This window comes from Callorhinchus milii, unplaced genomic scaffold, assembly GCF_018977255.1.
Source record: "Callorhinchus milii isolate IMCB2004 unplaced genomic scaffold, IMCB_Cmil_1.0 Scaffold14, whole genome shotgun sequence".
Taxonomy (NCBI): domain Eukaryota; kingdom Metazoa; phylum Chordata; class Chondrichthyes; order Chimaeriformes; family Callorhinchidae; genus Callorhinchus; species Callorhinchus milii.
In genome coordinates this window covers 753262-777875 of record NW_024704755.1, presented here as the reverse complement: position 1 = coordinate 777875, position 24614 = coordinate 753262, and the positions used below count along the sequence as shown (strand labels likewise).

General features: G+C 53.8%; 5 protein-coding genes across 6 annotated transcripts in view; 3 read left to right on the top strand and 2 right to left on the bottom strand.

Moving 5' to 3' along the window:
- The first annotated feature begins 1290 nt into the window (after positions 1-1290).
- Positions 1291-3486, top strand: LOC121850144 (spermatogenesis-associated protein 2-like protein). The gene is made up of 2 exons (XM_042340380.1): positions 1291-1841; positions 2212-3486. Exons 1-2 carry the CDS (start codon positions 1519-1521, stop codon positions 3389-3391), a joined length of 1503 nt encoding a protein of 500 aa, XP_042196314.1. The 5' UTR covers positions 1291-1518; the 3' UTR covers positions 3392-3486.
- A 1265-nt stretch (positions 3487-4751) lies between these two features.
- On the bottom strand, positions 4752-10218 carry tk2 (thymidine kinase 2). 2 transcript variants are annotated; one of them, XM_007907862.2, is made up of 10 exons: positions 9855-10218; positions 8479-8519; positions 7593-7667; positions 7273-7326; positions 6932-7021; positions 6566-6639; positions 6208-6296; positions 5718-5797; positions 5344-5424; positions 4752-5200 (listed from the first exon to the last, which is right to left on the bottom strand). In XM_007907862.2, exons 1-10 carry the CDS (start codon positions 10027-10029, stop codon positions 5096-5098), a joined length of 864 nt encoding a protein of 287 aa, XP_007906053.1. In that variant the 5' UTR covers positions 10030-10218; the 3' UTR covers positions 4752-5095. The 2 variants fall into 2 exon arrangements, with proteins under 2 accessions (XP_007906053.1, XP_042196436.1); XM_042340502.1 differs by having other exon boundaries at positions 4878-5200; positions 10123-10140.
- A 1347-nt stretch (positions 10219-11565) lies between these two features.
- LOC103188098 (proteolipid protein 2) lies at positions 11566-14081 on the top strand. The gene is made up of 4 exons (XM_042340365.1): positions 11566-12044; positions 12900-13055; positions 13168-13263; positions 13831-14081. The coding sequence occupies exons 1-4, from the start codon at positions 11985-11987 to the stop codon at positions 13933-13935; spliced, it is 417 nt and encodes a 138-aa protein (XP_042196299.1). The 5' UTR covers positions 11566-11984; the 3' UTR covers positions 13936-14081.
- Positions 14082-16811: 2730 nt separating this feature from the next.
- On the top strand, positions 16812-21489 carry cmtm3 (CKLF-like MARVEL transmembrane domain containing 3). Its single transcript, XM_042340351.1, has 5 exons — positions 16812-16991; positions 18375-18530; positions 18749-18844; positions 18967-19090; positions 20867-21489. Exons 1-5 carry the CDS (start codon positions 16884-16886, stop codon positions 20896-20898), a joined length of 516 nt encoding a protein of 171 aa, XP_042196285.1. The 5' UTR covers positions 16812-16883; the 3' UTR covers positions 20899-21489.
- Positions 21490-22100: 611 nt separating this feature from the next.
- cmtm4 (CKLF-like MARVEL transmembrane domain containing 4) overlaps positions 22101-24614 on the bottom strand; it is a 5971-nt gene continuing 3457 nt past the window's right edge. The window contains 3 exon segments of the mRNA XM_042340308.1: positions 22101-23264; positions 23714-23812; positions 24054-24230. Of these exon segments, the coding sequence (XP_042196242.1) occupies positions 23088-23264; positions 23714-23812; positions 24054-24230 (453 nt within the window). The 3' untranslated portion in view covers positions 22101-23087.

Sequence of the window (24614 nt, the reverse complement as noted above, 5' to 3'; positions counted from 1 at the left end):
CCACACTGGGCTGGACACACGGTGAGATTCGGGGGTGATATTTACACCCACACTTTGTCACCGTCACTCACACATCTGGTCTTTTAAATCGTCTGTTTGTTTTTATTTAATAAAAATAATCTCAATTTCAGAATCTGACGCTCTGTGTGGTTCAGTTTGACTATTTCCGGAACTGGAAAAAAAAGGTGTGGGGAAGTGGGGGTGGGGGGGGTGGAGAGAGGGAAGAGAATCAGAGAGGACAGGAATAAGAGAGAATGAGAAGAAAGTACGAATGAATGCAGTCACTGGGGGCAGGGAATCCTCCCGCTCAGCTCCTGTTAACCCTGCAAGCCAAAGCCCTAACAGGTAGGGCGGTCCCAGCTGGACAAGCAACGGGAAAGCTTCCCAGACCGTGACATCAATACGTGGTTCGATATGTGGTTTTAGATGGTTAGACTCCAGCAATTACCCCCAACACACACTATGGTGTCCCTTAGCCTTGGCTCTTGCTAATCCTGCAGCTAATACTCTTTGGAATTAGGTAAACGGGATGCAAACGTGGATGGAATGGAAGGACAAAGCATCAGCATGAACCCAGTCTGGACCGGTGATGTGCTGGAGCTGGGAGCGCAGCGCCCCATGCTCGCAAGGCAGAGGTATTACAGTGCCCTGCGCTAACAGCGCAGTCAGCGTTAGGGGAACGCAGAGCAAGAAGAGAAGTGGGAGGGGAACAGGGAAGGCAGTCAAGCCCAATGTCAGTGTAGAGCCTGGTAGTGCTGAGCGGCAGCCTGTGCCTGTCCAGCGAAGGTTAAATAAATCCCGTGACGATATTGGAAAAGAGAAGGGAGTTTCTCCCGAGGTCCCAGAAAACAACTCCACACACTCACACACACACACTCACACACACACACACGCTGCCACCTCAACCATTGCCCCCACCCTCGGATAAAAGGCTGCGGCTGCTGGATCCGTTAACATTTTCAAGACTGAGGTGGATAGATGTTTGTGAAGTCAAGGTATTGAGGCCATGATCTTATAAAATGACGGAACAGGCTCGAGGGGCTGAATGGCCTCCTCCTGTTCCTGTGTTCCTATGTACTGTATATATATTCTGGCAGTGTGTGAGGGAAAGAGCTTAAAAAACAGTCGCTGACTGCACTGGGCAGCAATTACTGCAAAGCTTTCAAAACACGTGTGTAAATCAATCTTTACCAGTCAAATCCCCCTACACCCCCCCCCCCACACACACACACACACAAACCCCGTGCTGTGTTCCAGTTGTTACCCCGAGGGCACAGTCGGGGCTGTATGTTACTGGGCTTGATTCTAACCACAGAGACGAGAGGGAGAGACTGAACGCTTTCACTTTCCGTTCACCGTGATTGGCCATAAAGACAACACAACCTTCCTGCTTCCTCTGTCCTGAGGCCCTGTCTTCACGCAGACACGCAGACATAGAGCAGGAACCTCAGCTCCGCTCAGCGAGAGAGTTCACAGCACAGAGCGGAGGGGGGGAGAGGGAGAGCCAGAGCCCAAGAGATGGAGCTCACCAGTTGTGTGGCAGAGAAAGTTTACCAAAACTTCTGGGCGTTTTACCAGCAGAGCTATCTGTCGGGGGAGCTGTCTCCCTGGGCAGGGGAGGAGGTGAGCAGGGAGGTGAGGGAGGTGCTGGAGACTCCCTATCACCCCGGCACTTCCCGCTTCACACACCTGGACTTTTACCGCATCGCCCGGGACTTTGTGAAAGGCGTGGATCCGCGACCAGGAGAGAATCCTTTCCGAGCTCTGGGAAAGGCTTTCGAGGTCCTGGAGTTGATCGCAGTCAATCTGTTCCTCTGTCCCTGGAGGAAGGAGATCCGATCGTTAAAGGTTAGTGACAAGACCGTCCCTCTACTGACAACAACAGCCTGCATTTATGTGCACAGCACCCTTCACGCTGGGCAGCGTCTTGAAGCGCTTAACAGTGGCAGAGGCTAACTCCAAGCTGGGGTGAGGTGACTAATTACGGTCAGAGAGGATGGTCTTCAGTCGTGATCTGTAAAAGGGGAAGGAAGGAGCAAGGCAGAGGGATTGGGGAGAGAGTTCCAAAGTTTCGGGGTGTAGTGGCTGAAAGCACAGCTGCCGATGGTGGAGTGGAGGGGCCAAGGGACAAGCAGGAGGCTGGAGCCAGTCAAGCGGGTGCTGAAGTGGGGAGTAAGCAGGTGGGAGGTAGGGAGGTGCCAGGGCATGAAGTACATTGGGTATATTAACCATTTCCTGCCTGCCCGAAGGCGCACTGAACGCTGTTTCTCTCTCTCTTCCCCAGACCTTCACTGGTACCTTCGTCTACTTCCTCCAGCCGGCGTTCCCGGCGGATGGAATGCAGGGAATGCTAGAGAAGCTGGGATACTCCCGGCGGGATTCCCAGGAGTACGTGATGCGGCAGCCGCCGGACGTGGATGACCTGGGGCACCTGGCGTTCGAGTTCCTGCTGGCCCGGAGCGAGTGCGAGGTTCTGTGGGAAATCCTGGAGCGAGTGGGAGGCTCCAGCTGCCTGTCCGTCATCCAGACCCGGAGCCAACTGCCCCTGAGCTGGGGCGAGGGGAGGGGGCCTCCCCAGGGAGGGGGCTCCGACAACGACCAGCCTCCCCTTGACTCTGACGCCCCCCTCCCTCTCACTGACCCTCCGGCATCCCAGCCTGACTCTCACCCCGAGCTCCCAGCCAGCCTCTCGGACAGCATCGACCTGTACACAGAATACCCCGACATCCACATCGCAGCCGAGGCCAGGCCAAAACACACCGTCCCGGTAACCCCAGAGCCCCGGCTCCCCGAGGGGCCCCGCTCTCTCTCCTCATTCCCCGACTCACCCGACCCAACAGTAACAGTGCCTGAGCTGCACCTCGGGAGCCGGGAGCGGGAGAGCATGGAGGCCTGGCACAGCAGTGCCCGCCGATACCCGAATGAGGTGTGGCTGGGGGGTGGGGAGAGACTTCCCTACCCCATCGCCGAGACCCTGGGGCCGGAGCCGGCCCACCCACACCACGCGGGCACAGGCCCCGAGGACAGTGTGTGCCCAATTGCCGAGCATGGCGTTTGGCCAATCACGGAGCTCAGCGTGTGCCCAATCACCGTGGCCCTGCTTGCCGACGCCTGTGATTTGCCGGGCAGCTCGGCTCAGGCCGGCACCGGGCAGGAAGTTAGGGAGCCGCCGCAGTCCTACTACATCCCCCCACTCAGCCTGCAGGCCGACTGCTCATCAGTACCTCCCGGTGGTGGGGACATAGCAGCGAACATGTGCCGGGCCCTCCATGAAAACAACTGGCTTCGCACCGAGGTGATGGTGACGGACAGCGAGGATCCATTCGTGCTGATCAGCAAAGCCACCGAGACCCCTCACTGCGCCCAGCTCAGCCCAGACCCCAGGCACTGACCCCGGACGCTGACCCGGCACACAGCGAGCCGACGTGGAGTCCCGTAGGTTAATGGTTAGAGCGCTCACCTCGCAAGCAAGAGGGCACGGGTTTGATTCCCGGGCGGGCGAAGCCTTAGGCAAGTTTCCTTACTCCACACTCCGAGCAGTAAGCAGCCTTTTCCGGGGGGTAATAAACCAGTAACAAAATACACAGTCAATTCACTTTACAGTATATTCTGTGAATCGCTTTGGGACGTCTAGAAGACGTGAAAAGCGCTATATCAAATGCAAGGATTATTATTATCTTACATCAAAAGCAAGGATTATTATTATTATTATCAAATGTCAAAAAATTCCCAACTTAACTCGGACGCCGGTTTTCCCAAAGCCCTGAGAAGGAACCGGCCTCTCAGGTAAGACTGCGTTCAGGAATTTACAACAGTTTTTGAATTTTGATGAACTGGTGGGCGGGGAGAAACAGCGTGACAGGCTGAGACCCACTGGAATTATAGGGCTTGCAAACTCCAGCCAGACTGGGTTAAACTAACAGAATGAACAAGCGAGACTGTTCACATTGTGTGTGTATATATATGTATATAATCAATCATCTTCCCTCTCCCAATGCTGAAAAAATATTAAAATGACGTTTATTTTATTCTTTGTTAAGTTTCACGAATAAATAAAATGTAACTGTTCCCCTCAGTTGTTCCCAGTCAGAAAACACAGATCCCATCACACCCTCACCACAGCTCAAGTCAATGGGGATTCGGATGAGACGTTAAGCCAACATCCTGTCTGCCTGAACGTTAAAGATCTCGTGGCGCTATTCAAAAAGAGTAGCGAGTTTCTCTTTCTCTCCCGGTGTCCTGGCCAACCATCCCATAAATAAAATTGGTCACTCACTCCATGGCTATTTGTGGGACGTTGCTGTGCACACTTGTGCTGCCATATTTCACCCACAAATACACAAGTCACTCCATTTCACAGTGAATCCTGTGAAGCACTTTGAGATGTTCTTCCGTCGTGATAAGGAGCTATACCAAATACAAGGATCATCATTTCCCCCTCCTGGAGGTAAGCGGCATCTCCTCAGAGCTGAACTGGCGCCAAGGTGACATGTTTGGCAATGGAATGTCGGAATCAAGCCCACTCCCGGTGACGGTCTCTAGTCCAGGTCCTGCACCAGGCGGGTTTGCAGTATCCCAGGGCACTCACTGCTGATGACAGCACAGCCCAGCCTGGCCCATTGGCAGGACCTGGAAGGGCCAACTAGTCACTGGGGGCAGGGAATCTTCCCACTTAGGTCCTGTTAACCCTGCAGCCAAAGCCCTAATGGGTAGGATGCTCCCAGCTGGATAAGCAGCAGGAGAGTTTGCCAGACAGTGCTAACAATTGCAAGCTATGCGGTTTCAGCTGGTTAGACTCCAGCAGTTAGCCCATCGCACACTCTGGGGTCCCCAAGTTTTGGCTCTTGTCAATCTGAGTTTGGTTTGGAGACTCTTATGCATGGTGATGGGTTTCTGCATGTGTCAGAGCAAAAAAATATACAGAGCTCAGCCGGTAAGAGACCGATTCCCTCCTGGCTGGTGGTGTCTGTGTTGGTGTGTGTCTGTCTTAGTGCCGGCTCCGGTGTGTAAGGCACACTCCGGGTACCGGAATAACTCGTTCCTGCTTGCCCGCTGCTGTCGGCCAGTGTAAGTTATAGTCAGTGACATTCCCCGGTTACTGGCTACACGTGACCGGCCCTCGACTCGGTGACAGGATCCGTTCCCAGTTCTTCTCGTACCGTTTCAGCATCTTCTGAAGGTCGTGGTCGGCCGGGATCACCTGAGGGAGAGGGGGAGGGAAATGGGGACAATTAACAGCCCCCATAGACACCCCATCCTCCTCAAGTCAAGCTATATAATTGTAAATTGTTGTTGGTTTGGGTTGTGAATGAAATGGAAGATTCTGATGATAAAGTAACTCACAAGGACCGGGGCCGGGATTGTGAACAGTGTGTGGTTAATCAGCCAGTCCTCGTACAGCTGATGGATAGCCACCAGGTACTCCTGAGAGAGAGATAGAGAGAGAGTGAGAGAGTATGTCACACTCACTGCACGGTTATACAGTTTCACCCACAAAATATACAGTCAATTCACTTTACAATGTATTCTGTGAAGCGCTTTGAGATATCTCAACGACGTGATAAGGCGCTGTATCCAATGCAAGTATTATTATTATACACAATGGGAACAAGGCAGACGAGGGCAAAGCAACAAGGGGAGCGGAGAGCAGGGGGCCGTGTTGGCAACAGGCAGAGAGGTGCGGAGCGATGCCCCCCAGACATCCTCCCACTTCTTACCAGAGGAACAATCTGCTCCTCCTCCCGGCACCGATTCCGCAGTCGCTTATAGCAAGCCTCAGGTGATGTCTGTAGGTACACTGTGGGGAAGAGAGCTCCAGTTACACACACATTGTACATGTACACCTGCACACTGTGCATGTACACACTCGCACACTGTACACGTACACACGCACACTGTACACGTACACAGGCACACAGATGCTGTACACACGCACACAATACTGTACATACACAAAGATAAAGTACACATACATACAGATACTGTACACACAGATACTGTACACATACATATACTGTACATGTACACACATTTACATACTGTACATGTACACACACACCGATACTGTACATGTACACGCACACCACGAATTGCACAGCCCGTAACACCTTGTTACTCCTGTTCACATTTCACGTACAAGTAACCCTGCCCCGGAGTGACCTCACCCTCCCGGGAGTGACCCCCCCCACCCCCCAGCAGTGATCTCACCAATTAGATCGATCTGGATCTTCACGTTACTGATGATCCACTGAAACCACTGGCTCAGCACCTCATAGTCCACAGCCGGCATCCGGCAGCTGTAATCACAGCACAGTCATCAGGGCCCACACACACTCCAAGCTCAGTGCCCCCACCCCATCACACAAACCCCTCCCCACTTGTCACCCCCCCCCCACCCTACATCATACATACCCTTACCCAAGTTACACCAAACCCCCCCTCGCACACCCCTGGCTCTACACATCCCGACACATGCACCCTGACATACACACATCTCGTGTCACAGACCACCCCCCCACAGTGTTACGCACACACACACGCCCCCCAACCCCAGCCCCATCCTTGCCTGCGGTAGTGATTCTCCACGAAGATGTACTTGGCGCTGTAGATGGAGCGCTCCATCATCCTGATCGGTGCCGTCTGTGAGAGACACAGAGTTGGGCAACTCCTGGGTAATAATTCCACACATTTATATTATATATAATGATTGTTGCATTTGATAGAACGCCTCATCACATCGCTGAGACGTCTCAAAGCGCTTCACAGGATATATTATAAAGTGTAGTGACTGTATATTTTGTGGGCGAAACGCGGCAGCTAATTGTGCCCAGCAGCGTCCCACAAACAATGGATTGAATGACCATATTATCAATTTTTTTTTGGAAGGGAATATGAACCCCTGGAACAACCGGCCAGCAGTTTGCTCACTTACCAGTGGCAGTGTGTGCTGCTCTAACATGGTGAGCTGTACGTAGCTCTGCAAGGTGATGGCCCAGCGAGACACGTCCTCATACATTAAACCCTGTCGGCAAAGCAACCAGGTTACACAGCGCATCGTTCCCCCCCCCACCCCTCCAACTCCACCCACTGGCCATCCCGCCTCCCCCTCCGCGATTATCTCACGCCAACCCATGGGTGCAGAGACCACTTCCGACCACTGCCTGCCCGGCTGAGACAGGAGCTTAGCACAGGGATGTCCCCAGGGCAGTGTCCAGCTCAGCTACACCCTGGACAGTGAGTGTCTTTACCATCAGACCCGCGTGGCTCACGTACCAGCAGGTTGTGGCCCCTGAGATTCCTCCATTTCGAGACAGGCTCCGGGAGAACCTGCGGAGAGACCAGGAACACAGCTCAGCACCACCGGGAAGAGATTTTGCCCATTGGAATTGGGAGTGAATGGGAAGGGGTGTCACAAAAGCTCACACACACACATACAGGCACACATACATACACACACCACACAGACACACACATACACACACACACACGCACATATACATTCACACACGCACGCAGACGCACATATACATGCACACACATATGCACACACACGGGCACACGCGCGCGAACACACACACACAGGCTACACTTACCTCAATATTATTGGTTTTCGCAAAATATTCCAGGCAGGTGGTCTTTCCACTCGCAATATTCCCTTCGATGCAGATCTGAAACCAACAGCAAAACTGAGCTTCACTCCACGTCCCTTCCTTCCTTCCCAGCGGGTTCGGGGTGAAGATGGCCCTTTGACTTCAGGATCCCAGAACCCCCATTTACCCTGCAACCATTATAGCATTGCGCTGTTTCTTAAGTGTGTTATGTTTAAAATATATGCTGTATAATCCCATAGTAGTTAAAGCAGTCCCATGAGTAAATACAATCAAAGCAGATGTAAGATGTTAATTGTAAAAGCTGTTATCACTCTTATGAGTAAGTTTGTTGATTGACGAATAATAAGGAGGGTACGGGATTCTGATTATGGAGAAGGAATGTGGTATTCAGAGACCTTGGCTACACAAGAGTGGGAAGATATGCGGGCAGCCGAGTCTGAACAACAGAACCAAGGTCGCAGTGCAAAGCAGAAGGATGAGTGGGAAACAGAAAGCGGTTGTGTCCTGCACGAAGAAGAACCTTATATGGAGGATAATGGGACACTTAATTATAAATAAGGGTGAGACTGGAACTTTGGACTTGTCTTCGTTCGTGGGTTAATAGCTGTGAATGTGCTGACCATAGAAGGGAAGTCCTCAAGTCATCTGGTAGTATTGTTTCATTACGCGTCTTTTACTATTGCTGTTACTCGGGTTGCCCGGCAGGGAAACTGACTAATGAGCTTTTTCTATTAAATAGAATTAGGCTTTAGCTTTTGTCTAGTCTGAATTCTTTACAAGTGACTCCAGTGTTCTGCCTCCCTCCACCCCCCACCCCGGCTGCCGATTCCCTGAGTGTAAACAACAAAGAGCTGATTGGGCAACGTACCACCGGCTTCTTCTCCTGTGACCCACCTCCGAGGGGCTGACCTGCAGAGAATGAAAATCCACCATTAGAGCCTTACACCAATCCTGTAAACACCAGCCTGGATCTCTCGCTCACACTGTCTTCCCACTGGGTTCCCCCCCACACAGTATCCAGGTGTGGTCTAACCAGGGTTCTACAGAAGTTTACCATAACTATCCCTCTAGAAATGAACCCCAAAGTCTGGTTTGCCTTTTTTATGGCCTTATTAACCTGCGTTGCTACTTTTAGTGAATTGTGTATGTGTACCCCTCGGTCCCTTTGCTCTCTTCCCCATTTAGGTTTTTATTTTCCAGGACGTATGTGACTTCCTTATTCCTTCTACCAAAATGTACCACCTCACACTTTCCTACATTTAAATGCATTTGCCATTTAAATGCCCACTCAGCGAGTTTATTAATGTCGTGCTGTAATTTGTTGCCGTCCTCCTCTGGATTAACTACTCCCCCCAATTTGGCGTCGTCCGCAAATTTTGAAATTGTCCTACTGATCCCCAATCCAAACCATTAATGTATATTGTGAACAACAGAGTCCCAATGCCCATCATTGTGAAACACCATCCCACCCCCACCCCAGTCTGAGTAGTTACCCTTATACCCTACTCTCTGTTTGCCGTTTTGCAGCAGTTGCTATCCATTCTGCTATTTGCACCACATACACCTTGTTCCTTAGTCTGTTATCTGGTACCTTATCGAACGTCTTTTGGAAACCTAAATATATTACATCCACCGCATTCCCCTCATCTACTCTCTCTGTTACCCCTTCAGAGAATCCAGTGAGGTTGGTCAAGCCTGACCTTCCTCTTTGAAATCTGTGCTGACTATTTTTTATTATGTTTCCCGTTTCCAGATGCTTTTCTAAAGTTCGCAAACACACACTCACACACACACACACACACAGCCACTGTAAGAGAACAGGGGGGTGGCTATGGTGGGGGGAGGCTATGGGGGGGGGGGGGAGGCTATGGGGGGGGGGAGGCTATGGGGGGGGGGAGGCTATGGGGGGGGGAGGCTATGGTGGGGGAGGCTATGGTGGGGGGGAGGCTATGGGGGGGGGGAGGCTATGGTGGGGGGAGGCTATGGTGGGGGTGGGGGGGAGAGCATTAGGAAAGGGAGATGTGGAGTAAACAAGTGTGTGAAGGTGCAGTCAGTCCGGCCTTTCCCTCTCTCTCTCACCCCATTTGCAGAAGGCGGACTGTCTGTGTGCAGGAGGTGGACTGTCTGTGTGCAGGAGGCGGACTGTGAGCTGAGCAGACAGACACAGACAGACATGCTGTGGCTCTGGCTGCCTGGCCGGGGAGGGGAGGAGAGGGGAGGGCACACTCCGGGGAGGACACCGACCTGTTCCCGGGCACAGCTGCCGCCTGGCGAGGTTCACCCCCCCGTGAAAGCGCCTCCAGTTGACGCCACCATCGCCATAGCCACAGCTCAGCCTGAACCTCCGGCCCCCGGGCCGGCACCAGGCGGGGAAAGCCGAGCATCGGAGCCGCAGTGACCGCCACACACACACCGACATCCCTCGGCCCCTCTCTCTCTCCTCCTGTCCCCGCAGCAGCGCTCACAGCAGTACGCGGGCCGCACCTCGCCCGCGGGCCGCAGACACACTCACATCCGCCGCAGCTACAATGTATCTCTCCCCCGTGTCCAACCCTCCCTTTTATTAAAGGGGAAGTTCGTCAATAAAATGTCGGGCAAAAAATATTTATTTTACAGAAACACCAGAGGGTGTTTTGATTATTTTTATTTTAATATTTGACCAGGTTTCTCTCCCCCTCCCCTCGCTCCCCCCATCGTCTGTTTTCCTTTCTTGTTTCGCTCACAAAACACGCAGTCACTGCACTTTACAGTATATCCTCTGAAGAGCTTTGAAACGTCTCAACGACGTGATGAAGGCGTTATATAAAGTGCAAGGATTTATTATTATTAAAATAATCCTCACGCTTGATACGTCCACGACAACAACAATAATAATCCTCGCATTTGATATATTAGAGCACTCACTTTGCAAGTGAGAGACCTGAGGTCAATTCCCGGCAGAGGGCGAAACCTTGGGCAAGTTTCCTTACTCCACACAGAGCCTAATAATAATCCCTCCAAAACCAAAAACAATAATAAATTGGTCATTTTCAATCTACGACTGTTTGTGGGGACATTGCTGTGCGCAATTGACTGCCGCGTTCGCCCACAAATATACAGTCAATTCACTTTACAGTGTGTTCTGTGAAGCGCTTTGGGACATCCTCCCGACGTGAAAAGCGCTATATCAAATGCAAGGGTTATTATTATATTATTATATACAGTACAGTACAACATTATTTTTGTAAAGCGTGTTTCACATCAGGAGGACGTCCCAAAGCGCTGAACAGTCAGAGATTAGGACCCGAGCGGGGGGCGAGTTGGGGGATCAGGGAGGGTGGAGGGCAGAGAGGGTAGGAGGGTGGCCGCCTTATCACGTCGTTGACATCGCAATGTGGTTCACAGGATATACTGTAAAGTGCGACAAATTACTGCGAAGTAAACAGAGCCGTGTGAAATAAGGAAACTTGCCCAACGTTTCGCCCCTCTCAGGAATTGGCCTCAGATCCTCTCACTTGCAAGGTGAGCGCTCCCAACCACTAAGCACAGGACTCCACAATTATTAGGATTATTATTATCAGAATAAATCAGAAATTGATCATTCGGTTGGGGGGCACACCACACACTGAATGCAAGGAGGAGAGAAATAACAACAACAACAACAAGATTCCATTTATAGAGCGCCTTTCATGTCGGGAGGACGTCCCAAGGCGCTGGACAGTTGGGTCAGGACCCGAGCATTGGGGGGGGGGGTCAGGGTGAGGGGAGGGGAGGGAGGGGGCGAGGAGGGGGGAATGGTCAGGGGGAGGGGAGGGAAGGGAGGGGGTGAGGAGGGGGAGAATGGTCAGGGGGAGGGGAGGGAAGGGAGGGGGCGAGGAGGGGGAGAATGATCAGGGGGAGGGGAGGGGAGGGAGGGGGCGAGGAGGGGGGGAATGGTCAGGGGGGAGGGGAGGGGAGGGAGGGGGCGAGGAGGGGGGGAATGGTCAGGGGGTGAGGAGGGGGTAGAGAGTCGAGAGCGGAGCTGAGGGCTGAAGGTTAAAGGGAAAGGCCTTGAGACGGCCCTGAAGGAGGAGAGGGAGGAGGCAGTGGGGATGGAGGGCTGTTACTGGGGGCCGCCCGGGGTGGGGGCGCTGCTCCGCACAGGTAACTGATGCAATGCAGAACCCAACTTCCTTTGGTGGGGACGAGGTAAACCCGGAGTGGTTTGTGTGAGGTGTGAAGTGAAGTCACCGATCAGGAGGGGCAGCGACACCATCAGTTACCATCACCCGGACACCAGCGCCTGGAGCAGGAAGTGAGGAGAGAGACTGTGAGGGAGAGGACCACAGAGAGGAGCGGCTTCACCCCAACCCCACAGCACAGCACCGCCACAGCTCCGCACACACCGGGGGCGGAATGGAGCTCAACTTGGCCTTTGCCAAGTCAACCCGGGGAGTGCTGAAGCTTTCAGAGCTGGTAATGAGGGGGGGGGGAGGGGGTGGAGGGGAGGGGGGGGAGAGGGGTGTGGGGAGGGAGAGGGGGAGGTGTGGGGGGGGAGAGGGGGTATGGGGGCGAAGGGGGGTGTGGGGGAGGCGTGGGGGGTGGGGGGTGGGAGGGGGTGGGGGAGGGGGTTGTGGGGGAGGTGTGGGGGAGGGAGGGGGTGGAGGGGAGGGGGGGTGGGGGCGAGGGGGGGAGGGAGGGGGGGGGTGGGGGGTGTGGGGGGAGGGAGGGGAGGGGGGTGGGGGAGGTGTGGGGGAGGGAGGGGGTGGGGGAGGGAGGGGGTGGGGGAGGGAGGGGGTGGGGGAGGGAGGGGGTGGGGGAGGGGGGTGTGGGGGAGGTGTGGGGGAGGGAGGGGTGTGGGGGAGGGAGGGGGTGTGGGGGGGTGTGGTGTACAATAGCAAAGGAGTAAAAGGAACACATTGGTTTCTGGTTTGAGTAAACGTTGTTTTGGGGGCACCAACTCTCAGTTCTAAGGCAGAATTTCTTCAGGAGGGGGTGAGGGTGGAGGATCGGATGGGGGTGTTTGTAGGGGAAGTGAGGGGTGGGAAATATGGGGCAGGGTTGTGGGGGAGGGGGGGGAATACTGTCAGTGTCAGATGTCAGTGCCCGAGAGGCCCAACAATCGCCCCCTACTGGAAGCCACTTGTGCCCAGGTTTGGTGTGTGCCCCTTTGGTAATGGTGGGTTGACTGTATCCCAATTCCCAGGACTTTGGGAGTGGATGGATGGGAGCTGGGAATGGGAGCTGGGAATGGGAGCTGGGAATGGGAGCTGGGAACGGGAGCTGGGAATGGGAGCTGGGAGGGTGAATGAAGACTGATTGTTTCCCCAGACTGTAGGATTTGTGGCGTTTGTCAGCTTCGCGACCTGTTTCTCGGGGGCGTACGTGGCCATCCCGCTGCTGGAGCTGCTCATCACGCTGGCCTTCTACCTGCTCTACCTGCTGAAGCTCCACTCCTCCCTCACCCTCATCTTCTGGCCTCTCACTGTGAGTACCTGCCCTCCGCAAGAGCCCCCACCGTGCACTGAGGAAAGCTACTGATGGAAATCAGATCTTGAAATCAATGTGAGAGAAAACACTAACCCTGACTCTCCCGCAGGATGTACTGAGCTCCCTGCTCGCTGCTCTCTTCCTCCTGATCATCTGCATCGCGGCTTTGGTCAGCAAGACAACGGCGGGCGCCGTGACTGGCTCGGTGAGTGAGACAGCAAAGGGGGGGGGGGGCAGTCTACCAGCGAGAGAGGGATGGGGGGGGTGGCAGTATGAGAGGAGGACCTGCTGCATTTCGTCCACACAATATACAGTCAACTCACTTTAAAGTATATTCTGTTAAGTGTTTTGAGACGTCTTGAAGACGTGATGAGGCGCTGTATCAAATGCGAGGATTATTATAGTGTGGAGTCCTGTAGCTCAGTGGTTAGAGCACTCGCTTTGCAAGTGAGAGACCTGAGTTCAATTCCAGGCAGAGGGCGAAACCTCGGGCAAGTTTCCTTACTCCACACAGAGCCTAATAATAATCCCTCCAAAACCAAAAACAATAATAAAATTGGTCATTTTCAATCTACGACTGTTTGTGGGACATTGCTGTGCGCAATTGGCTGCCGCGTTCGCCCACAAATATACAGTCAATTCACTTTACAGTCTATTCTGTGAAGCGCTTTGGGACGTCCTCCCGACGTGAAAAGCGCTATATCAAATGCAAGGATTATTATTATTATTATTATTATTATATTATTACATTGTTATCGCTGTCTAATGCCAGGTCTGTGGATTTGCGGCCATTTGTCTTTACTTCGCTGACGCTTACTTGACCTACAAACTCATCACTTTCAACCAGCGGCGAGCTCCCAAAGCTGAGGCCACGTAGCCTGGTCTCCAACTGTCTGCTCACCCTCCTTCCCTGTGTTCCCGAAGGAATGACTGCTCACCACGGGATGCCCTGGGTTGCGGAGCGAAATACATACCTGCAAAAGTTTGTGTAATTGGAGTGATCTGCTGATCTCTGGGGGTGGGGGTGGGGGGGGGGGGTTCGCTCCAGTCACTGGATGGTTTGTGGGGTCTCTGCCCTTCGGTGACTAGGATCTGCCTCTGACATGCTTATTGGCGCCCGTCTGTGTGCTGTTCAGTGCTCCGAGACCCTGCCCCGTTCTGCATTAAAAGTGAGAACGCTGTATAAATGCACGTTGTTGTTGTTGTTGTCGTGTGCTGATGATGTTTATACTGTATTTTAATAAAGAGTCGATCTGAAATGTAATCTTTTTCTCTACGGGGACCGGAGGGGAGCTGGTGTGCGAGATGGGTGGTGGGAGACGAGCGGAGACGGTGTGTGTGGGGGGGGGGTTGGTGTGAGATGAGACGGGGCAGTGTGGGGGAGGGGAGGGGAAGCACTACTGGAGGAGGGGAACCGGCTGCTGGATCCCAGCCCAGACCCACTGTGAGGACGAGGAAGTGAGAAGATGCTGAGGCTGCAAAACCACCCATATTCAGTACATGACGTAACTATCGCCCCCCCCCCCCCCCACCCCAACACACACACTCAGTCACTGCCCACACCCACAAACTCCATCTGGGAAGATCAACGACCCTCCCCCCCCCTCACCCTGAGTCACAGGATGGCAATCCTGTATCCAGTGCTCTGGATACAGGATTGTACAGTGCTCTCCAGTGGGGAGGAGGGGTGGGGAGGGGAGGGGGTGGGGGAGGTGGGGAGGGGTGAGGGGAGGGGGGTGGGAGGGGGGGGGAGGGGAGGAGGGGGGGTGGGGAGGAGGGGTGGGGGGGTGCGGGGAGGAGGGAGGGGGAGGTGTGGGGGTGGGGAGGAGGGGGGAGGTGTGGGGGGAGGGGTGGGGGGGAGGTGGTGGGGGGGAGGGGGGAGGAGGGGGGAGGGGGAGGTGTGGGGGGAGGAGGGGAGGGGGGAGGGGGGGGTGGGGGGGAGGGGGGGGGTGGGGAGGAGGAGGGGTGGGGGGAGGGGGGTGGGAGGAGGGGGGAGGTGTGGGGGGAGGTGGGGAGGGGAGGGGTGGGGGGTGGGGGGAGGGGAGGTGGGGGGAGGGGGGGTGGGGGGGAGGAGGGGTGGGGGGGAGGGGGGGTGGGGGGGGAGGAGGGGAGGTGAGGGCTTTAGTGGGAAACAAAGACAATTGAAAATCCAAACGATTTTTTGGAAGAAAAAGAACTTTCTCAAAACTGAATTAACTTTTCATGAAGTTTTCCCTCCGCGGCCGCTCTCTGCCCACAGCCGGGGGGGGGGGGGGGGGGGGGCTTCACTGGGTATTGATCCCGCTGTGGGGGGGTGTCTGTGTGTCTGTGTGTCTGGGTGTGTGTCTGTGTCTGGGTGTGTGTGTGTCTCTCTGTCTCTCTGTGACCGCCGTTTGGTGCTGTTTAAAGGGGTTTCATTCAGAGGGTTTCGGAGCAACAGCGGTTTCCGCACAATGTCACGGTTTCCGTTTCCCGCTAAACCCCCAAATCAGCCGTCAGCCCACAGCAGGGACACACACACAGGGACAGGGACAGACCCCCACCCACAGCTACACACACACACACAGGGACAGGGACAGACCCCCACCCACAGCTACACACACACACACACAGGGACAGACCCCCCCCCACAGCTACACACACACACACACAGGGACAGACCCCCCCCCACAGCTACACACACACACACAGGGACAGACCCCCACCCACAGCTACACACAGGGACAGACCCCCCCCACAGCTACACACACACACACAGGGACAGGGACAGACCCCCACCCACAGCTACACACACACACACACAGGGACAGACCCCCCCCCACAGCTACACACACACACACACAGGGACAGACCCCCCCCACAGCTACACACACACACACACAGGGACAGACCCCCCCCACAGCTACACACACACACACACCAGGGACAGACCCCCCCCACAGCTACACACAGGGACAGACCCCCACCCACAGCTACACACACACACACACAGGGACAGACCCCCACCCACAGCTACACACAGGGACAGACCCCCACCCACAGCTACACACACACACACACACACAGGGACAGACCCCCCCACCCACAGCTACACACACACACAGGGACAGACCCCCACCCACAGCTACACACAGGGACAGACCCCCACCCACAGCTACACACACACACACAGGGACAGACCCCCCACCCACAGCTACACACACACACACACAGGGACAGACCCCCCCACCCACAGCTACACACAGGGACAGACCCCCACCCACAGCTACACACACACACACAGGGACAGACCCCCCACCCACAGCTACACACACACACACACAGGGACAGACCCCCCACCCACAGCTACACACACACACACAGGACAGACCCCCCACCCACAGCTACACACACACACACACAGGGACAGACCCCCCACCCACAGCTACACACACACACACACACACAGGGACAGACCCCCCCACCCACAGCTACACACACACACACACACACAGGGACAGACCCCCACCCACAGCTACACACAGGGACAGACCCCCCACCCACAGCTACACACACACACACACACACACAGGGACAGACCCCCCACCCACAGCTACACACACACACACACACAGGGACAGACCCCCCACCCACAGCTACACACACACACACACACACAGGGACAGACCCCCCCACCCACAGCTACACACACACACACACACAGGGACAGACCCCCCCACCCACAGCTACACACACACACACACACAGGGACAGACCCCCCCACCCACAGCTACACACACACACACACACCCTCACACAGACACACACAGACACACCCCCACAGACTGAGTACCAGCCGCTGGGGAGATGCCGGAGGAGGCGCCCCCCACCCCCCACCCCCCGGGGCTCAGCGCCTTCATCCCGGACACAAGTTTTGTGAAGTCGCGGAAGGGGCTGCTGTTGGCTGCAGAAGTGGTGAGAACTGGGGAGTCAATCCCCACCTTCCCTCTCCCCCTCCCTCAGCGCCCCCCCACTGAGCCCTGTGTGTTTGTGGGTGGGATGGGGGGGGGAGAGGGGATCCTGACAAGTATCAGGGCGACCTGGCTCCCCCCCCCCCCCCCCCCACTGAGGCCAATCCTGTGTGTCCTCCCTCCCCACTGAGATCAGTAACTCTGCACAGATGTGCACGGGGTGGGGTGGGTGGGGGGTGGGGGAACGGGTGGGTGGGTGGGGGGGGGGAGATGAGTGTGGCATCTCAGTGCTGTTGGGGGGGGAGCGCTACAGTGTTGGAGACACCCCTCGGATGAAACATTAAACCAAACTCCTCCGACTGTGCCCCGATCCGATGGATATAAAGATTCTTCCCCCCCACTTCCGCTGTTGGGAAAGGGTCCCTTCCCCCCTACCCCCACCCCCACCCCGCCACCGATTATCAGTTGCTCCCTCCTGTTTTCGGGCGTCGCCGCACCCAAAAAAATTAATTTGGCTGCCGCGTCCGTCACCAAGATACACAGTCACTACACTTTACTGTGTAATTACCGTTAAAGTGATTTGGGAATTTGACATTTTAAAATCCGTATATATTGATAATAAATAAATAATAATAATCCTTGTGTTTGATATAGCAACAGATCAACTGTTGAGCCATCTCAAGGCACTTGACAGAATATACTGTAAAGTGTGGTGACTGTGTATTTTGTGAGCAAAACCCAGAAGCCGATTGTACACAGCCATATCAGTATTATTTATTTGAGGTGGTGGGATGTCACCAGCGTTGTGGTTTCCGTTCCGTTCCGTGTCATTCCCGCCCGGGAAGCTGTCACGCTCTGGGGCTAATGCGTGTTCTACCCTTTACCACACATTCCGAGTCTGGGACTGAATGTGTAACCGTTAGACAATCTAGAGAGTAAATAAACAGTTTCCTCCCCAGATAAGAGAGGTTACTGCAGGCAATAAGTTACTGTTTGTTATCAGGATGAAACCATTAAACCTCAGATATAGTCCAGGCTGATAATCCAGCACAGTGCTGCTGGGGGAGGGGGCGGTGGGAGGGAAAGGGGAACATGGCCTTGTCGGAGATAAAGTCCTTCGGGTGAAACATGAAAAGGATACTAATCTACCCGTCGCTCCCTCCCTCCAAACCCTTGATATCGACAAACAATAATAATGCTCCTTGCATTTGGTGTAGCGGCTTATCACGTCATCAGGACATCTCAAATCTCAAAGCGCTTCACAGGATCCACTGTAAAGTGTAGTGACAGAGTGTTTTGTGGGCGAAACGCAGCCAATGAGTTTGACTTTATTCCAAAGCACGAGGGGTTTGTTTGTGTTAAACCAGTCTTTCTCCCCATATATCAGATCCTCTCCTTCATCATTTTTATCTGTTACCTGGCCTCTTCCTCTGCCTCCTTCATGGCTGCTCCCCTCATCGAGTTCCTGCTGTCTCTCTGCGCCTATTACCTCTATGCTACCAAATACATCGAACGCTTCACCAGCTTCCACTGGCCATTTGTGGTGAGTGTCTGCAGCCTCGTTCTGTTGTGGTTGGGGTGGGGTGGGTGATGAGTGGGTGGGTCCAGAGCTGTGGATGGAGGGCGGTCTGTGGTTAATGGTTTTCGAGACGTCTCAAAGCACTTCACAGAATACACTGTAAAGGGAATGGACTGTATTTTGTGGGCGGTGCTGGGCTGGGCTCGCTGGGCTGTAACGTTCCAGGGATTCTGTAATTCCAGGATTTCCTGCGCTGTGTCACGGCTGCCATCATTTTCTTTGCGATCTCGATGTACGCGGTGACGAAAGGGAACGACGCGGCCTCGAAAGCAGCAGGGGTGAGTGACGCCAGGGTCTCCGTGGGAATCCTCCGCTCGGGCCGGTCACACTGCACTCCCATTTTGTGGTCCGATGTAAAAAGCCTGTGTTTTATTCCCGTTTCCTCTTGTCTCTTGTCAAGGTGTTTGGCTTTGCAGCCACCATCGTCTTTGCCTTTGATTTCTACTATATCTTCAACAACCTGGCCGGGTTCCTGCACCCACAGGAGCTCCCCACACACAACGCCACCATCAGCAAGTCAACAGGTGGGCAGCCTGTTTACTAAACCTTTCTGGTTAGATATGTGCAATCCTGCAGCACAGTGGTTAGCACACTCGCCTCAATTCCAGGTGGGGTGAAGCCTTAAGCAAGTTTCCTTACTCCACGCACACGCCTCTTTATACCTAGCAGTAAGTAGGAACCCAGTTGTTAGTCGATTGGCAGATTGCTTTTCCACGGGTAATAATCTCTCCAAAAAAAATGTGGTCACTCAATCCATAACTGTTTGTGGAACACTGCTGTGCACTGCTCTGGAAGCTGCATTTCACCCACAAAATACAGTCAATCCACTTTACAATATATTCTGTGAAGCATTTTGAGATGTCTCAGTGACAGCGTAAGCTGTATAAAATGCAAGGAATATTACTGTATTACACGTTAAAATCCTCACTACTGTTTATCAAGTGACCGAGTTTCCAGCTCCTCACTGGGCTCAGCTGTGAGCAAATGCAGGCCTGAACTCCTCACAGGTTCTGATCAGGAATCAGTTTCATTATTTGCCCACAAGATGGAAGTCCTAGAGTTCTTAGCTCAGCGGTTAGAGCACTCGCCTCGCAAGCAAGAGACCTAGGTTTGATTCCCGGCAGGGCGAAACCTTGGGCAAGTTTTCTTACTCCACAGGCCTGATAATAACCCCTCAAGAAAAAATGTAATCGGTCACTACAATCCACGACTGGTTGTGGGACGCTGCTATGCCTTATTGGCAGCTGTGTTTCACCCACAAATATAGTCAATTGACCTTACAGTATATTCTGTGCTTTGAGACATCTGGAAGAAATACAGAGTGCTATATCAAATGCAAGGATTATTATTATATTAATATTTAATTAATATTTATATTTTTATTATTATATATATTTATAAATATAATATATTTATATTTATATTAATATTTCATCACTCACTTCAAGGCTGAAGTCTTATCCGTCCTTGCGACGAGAGCTAAACCCGTCATCTGATCTGTCTGTTCAGGTGGATGTTAAAAGATTTTCCACGGCGCTATTCCGAAAGAGAAGGGAGTCTGTCTCTCCCTCCAGGTGTCCTGGACGACAATCCCTAAATAAAATTGGTCACTCACTTCACAGTTGCAGCCTTTGTGCCTACACAATGCAATGACAAAATTACATTTGTATAGCACCTTTCACGTGGGGAGGACGTCCCAAGGTGCTGGACAGAGTTTCAGACCCGAGCTGGGGGTCAGGATTGGGAAGGGTGGAGAGCAGGGGTGAAGCGAGGTGGTAGGGGGTTAGGAGGTCGCAGAGATAGGGAGGAGCAAGACCATGGAGGGCTTTGAAGATGAGAACCAGGATCTTGAACTGTATCCTCTGTGTGATGGGAAGCCAGTCGGGCGAGGATGAAGGTGACAGGGTCACGGAGCCTGGTGCGGGAGAGGACACGGGCTCCAGAGTTCTGGATGATCTGCAGCCTGTGGAGGGACGAGTTGGGAAGGCCGACAAGCAGGCAGTTTGCATAGTCAAGTCTCGATGTAATGAAAGTGTGTATGAGCATTTCAGCAGCCCGACAGTGGCGGAGTCGGGCGATGTTGTGGAGGTGGGGGAAGGCAGAGCGGGTCATGGCACAGATGTGGGGTAGAACGGATAGTTGAGGGTCAAACAAGACCCTACAGTCACTTTACTTTACAATATACCCAGTTTAGACATTTCGACCTGATAGTTGCTGTATCAAATGTAAGGATTATCCCATATGTAATATGACTATTAATTAATTAATGCATTAATGAATTGATGTCCTTTTCTCTCCAGGAGTCGATGATTCAGACTTCGATTCCGATTGAGACATTGAAACTAGACGAGAAGGAAAAATAACAGCAAAAGCCGGATCGTTTTTATATGCACCATTGTGTTGTTTGCCACTGACCGCGTGCCCCCCCCCCCCACCCCACCCCTCGTGCGCACACACAGTGGTGTATATGCAAAGATCATGGCTTATCCGCCTCAGCAGATAATCGGGTCTCCATTGGAAGTACAGACCCTGTAGTCCTTTCCTCCCCGCTGACCTCCCATCCTCTCCCGTTGACCACAGCTCTCCCATTCCTACCCCCCACCACCTTGGGTTTCATTTGCAACCAGGAAAGCCCCCACCCCCTTGCATACACACACACAACCAACAAGACTGAGCCAGAGCCCCGCAAGTACTCCCTCCTCATTAATGGAAGCTTATCACATTAAGGTGTGTGTGTGTGGGGGGGGGAAATGTCCCTTTAAGGAGATAAACATGGATTCATGATCTGTGGAGTTTCTAAATCTTTTCTGCGGCCCAAAACTTTCAAAACTTAAGAGTCAGAGTCTCCTCTGAGCGAGCGTGTTCTGTACCTGGTGGATTCTCAGTGACAGCAATTAAATTCAGTGTCTTATTTACAGACAGAGATAACTGTGCGGTTTTGTTCCATGGTCAGGGATTACTGGTAAACTGGCAGCTGCTGTGTTAATGCCGCGTGGCCAGGAGGCGACGCTGTGGAGTGAGCTGGCAGTGGTACTGGAGCCATAACTTGGGAGTTAGAAGCCTTGGATGTCATGGCTGACATCTTCCAATATCCCTTGTAGCCATCGCCCTACTCTCAGCAGCTTGGCCTTGCTCCCTGCTCACAGGAAACACCTCCCTTGGAAAGCACCTCAGCATGAAGCTCTTGTGGGGGGGGGGAATGAGGGAGGGAATTTCCAAACCTCACGACATGTCTCAGCCATTCTCCTGCCCCTTTGCCCCGTTCCATAACAAATTACATTGATATAGACCCGTCACACCTGAAGCACCACCTCACTCCGTCATCTCAACAACTTGCATTTATGTAGCACCTTCACTCAGGCTAATGTCCCAGAGCGCTTGACACTGGTGGATCACAACACCAAGCCGGGGGGAGGTGACCACAGGCAGGTCTTCAGGCGCGATCTGAAGATGAGGAGGGAAGAGGAAAGGTGGAGGGATAGAGGAAGAGTGTTCCAGAGTTGCCTCACCACACACCGTCCCCATTACAGTGGAGACACTTCAAATCACGGTTTATTTCTCTGACGTTCTGATTCACGAAGCCATTTCATTACGTACAAAAATACAGATTTCAGACACAGGACAGGAGGTCACAGATTGTTCCGGTGCCAAGAGGAAAGTGGGATGAAACACCGCGGTCACCAAGCCTGGAGGAGAGCAGAACCGCAGTGACTCCACACCCCAGACGTCCAAACACTCTTAAAATCACATTCACTAAAAAACGCGCTCGCCTTCAAAACACAGTCACTACACTTTACAGTGAATGCCATGAAGTGCTCTGAGACGTCCTCCAGGCACGACGGGTGCTGTATCAAACAAAGTAAAGATTATAATCAAGCCATGATTTTTACCTCAGTGAAAACTCTTGAGGGGAGTTACCCCTTTGCCGGCCCTCCAGCCACCCTCACCCTCCACCCATCCCTACCCTGAGTGGGAGAACAATCACCAGCTCCCGTCTCAGCACAAAGCAAAATGAAAAACACACCAGGTTTTGGATTTTCAAGGAAGGAGCAAAGCAAAGAGAGAGGGACGGGCATGTGAGAGAGAGAAAGAGAGTGAGAGGCCAAGGCTGGGGGTACCCTCTCTGACCCCCGGCCCTCCCCAGCTACAAGCCAGCCATCTCCGGATCAGTCTCAGTCTCTAGCGAGCAGCTCGTCACTTCATCGCTAATAAATAACTGGGTTTGTTTCTCGGTGACAGACAGCGAGTGGCTGGTGGACGGCAGCGACAGGAAGTCAGAAAGAGTCTAGACGGAGACGGGTCAGGGCTGGGGCTCAGCCCCAGCCAATGGCTCGCGGCATCTAGACTGAAAGATGTCGTGGCAAACGGCATGGGGTCAGTTGTGACGGGAGACGGCCTCGGCCGGTCACTGACCCGCCTCCTGCGGTGCACACACAGCAACCGGGAGGGTTTACATGTGAGAAGACGATTCACTCCCTAAGCGTCCAGCGCAGAACGACACGTGTGGCGTCGCTCTCTCTCTCAGCCCTCGAGCCGCTGAATCTCTGGCCTGGCGTCCACCTCTCCCCGGGACTCCGAGCGAGCGCGTGTGTATTCGCTGGCCTGGCCACTCGCCTGCCGCCGCAAGCCCAGGCACCAGATCCTCAAACCCAGGTAGGCGTTTGCCACATACACCACCGTAGCCAGGAACCCGAACACCTGCAGTCGGGAAGAGAGAGGTTAGCCGAGACGTTAGCCAGACAACACTACCACCGCTAATAGTCCTTGCATTTGATACAGCGCCTTATCACGTCGTTGAGACGTCTCAAAGCGCTTCACAGGATATATTGTGAAGTGAAATGACTGTGTGTTTGCGGGTGAAACGCGGCAGCCAATTGCGCACAGCAACGTCCCACAAACAGTCGTGGATTGAGTGTCCAAATTATTGGTTTCGAGGGGGGTTATTACCCCTGGAAAGTGATCTGCCAATCGAGTAACAAGCGAGTTCCCGCTTACTGCTGATAAACAGAGGTGAGTGTGTGTGTGCGGAGTGCGGAAACTTGCCTATGGTTTCGCCCCATCCCGGCCAGGAATCGAACCCGGGTCCTCTCTCTTGTGAGGCGAGCGCTCTAACCACTGAGCTAGAAAAACAGGGGAGCAAGTCTTACCGCAGCAGCGATCTCTCCAGCTTGCCGGTTGTTCACGGCCGACAGCACGATGGAGGCGATGAAGAAGAACACAGCGCTGGCTCCAGTGTTCACCAAATCCTGGGGAACAAACCGCACGGTTACCCTGCGGCAACACCAACAAGGAGCACATCTCTAACCCCCCCCACCCTCCCAATCACAGTCAGCCCATGCTCACCCACACCACTCCTCCCCAAACTCACCGTACTCCCTCCACGCTACCCTCCCACACACTCACTGCCCGCCAGCCCCCTCCCCCACCACCTCCATGCCCCACCGCGCACACTCATTCCCCCCCTCCCCCCATGCGCTCCACACTCACGATCAGGCTCCAGTTGAGCTGAGTCACCCTGTTGTGCAGGTTGAGGCTGAAGATGAGCAGTAAGACCCCAGTGACGGTGGCTGCGGTGCAGCTGACAAACTCGCACAGGTACAGGGCGCCACAGGGGGAGCATTCCCCCACCGTCTCTATACAGATGAAGGTGATCAACGCCAGCACCTGGCAAACAGCAAGCGTCAGTCTGTCATTGTCTGCTCCTTCCCTCGCTCGTCCACTCAGATCAGCCCCCCCACCCCCCAGGGCTCACACTCACACACGTTAAAGATCCCGCGACACTATTCGAAAGAGAAGGCAGTTTCTCTCTCCCAGTGTCCTGGCCAACAACCCCAACCCCCACCCAGCACCCACCCCCAGCAAATTGTGCTGCCGCATTTGCCCACAAATACACAGTCAAAGCAATTTAAGACGGCTTTCTGACATGATGAGGCGCTGTACCAAATGCAAGGATTATTATTATATTCTGATATCTCTGTGTGTGTATGTGCCCATGTGTCTGTGTGTGACCATGCACATGTATGTGTATGTCTGTGTGGGTGTACAGGT

What these genes read in the sequence shown, in the direction of transcription:
- cmtm3 (XM_042340351.1), top strand. Translation starts at nt 16,884, where the DNA reads ATGCCGGAGGAGGCGCCCCCCACCCCCCACCCCCCGGGGCTCAGCGCC. An exon ending in GCTTCCACTGGCCATTTGTG is followed by an intron (nt 18,531 to 18,748) that starts GTGAGTGTCTGC and finishes CTGTAATTCCAG; the next exon opens with GATTTCCTGCGCTGTGTCAC. An exon ending in CGGCCTCGAAAGCAGCAGGG is followed by an intron (nt 18,845 to 18,966) that starts GTGAGTGACGCC and finishes TCTCTTGTCAAG; the next exon opens with GTGTTTGGCTTTGCAGCCAC.
- LOC103188098 (XM_042340365.1), top strand. Translation starts at nt 11,985, where the DNA reads ATGGAGCTCAACTTGGCCTTTGCCAAGTCAACCCGGGGAGTGCTGAAG. An exon ending in TGCTGAAGCTTTCAGAGCTG is followed by an intron (nt 12,045 to 12,899) that starts GTAATGAGGGGG and finishes TTGTTTCCCCAG; the next exon opens with ACTGTAGGATTTGTGGCGTT. An exon ending in CGGGCGCCGTGACTGGCTCG is followed by an intron (nt 13,264 to 13,830) that starts GTGAGTGAGACA and finishes GTCTAATGCCAG; the next exon opens with GTCTGTGGATTTGCGGCCAT.
- LOC121850144 (XM_042340380.1), top strand. Translation starts at nt 1,519, where the DNA reads ATGGAGCTCACCAGTTGTGTGGCAGAGAAAGTTTACCAAAACTTCTGG. An exon ending in TGGAGGAAGGAGATCCGATC is followed by an intron (nt 1,842 to 2,211) that starts GTTAAAGGTTAG and finishes CAGGGCATGAAG; the next exon opens with TACATTGGGTATATTAACCA.
- tk2 (XM_007907862.2), bottom strand. Translation starts at nt 10,029, where the DNA reads ATGTCGGTGTGTGTGTGGCGGTCACTGCGGCTCCGATGCTCGGCTTTC. An exon ending in GCAGCTGTGCCCGGGAACAG is followed by an intron (nt 8,520 to 9,854) that starts GTCGGTGTCCTC and finishes CATTCTCTGCAG; the next exon opens with GTCAGCCCCTCGGAGGTGGG. An exon ending in GATCCAGATCGATCTAATTG is followed by an intron (nt 5,798 to 6,207) that starts GTGAGATCACTG and finishes TCTTCCCCACAG; the next exon opens with TGTACCTACAGACATCACCT.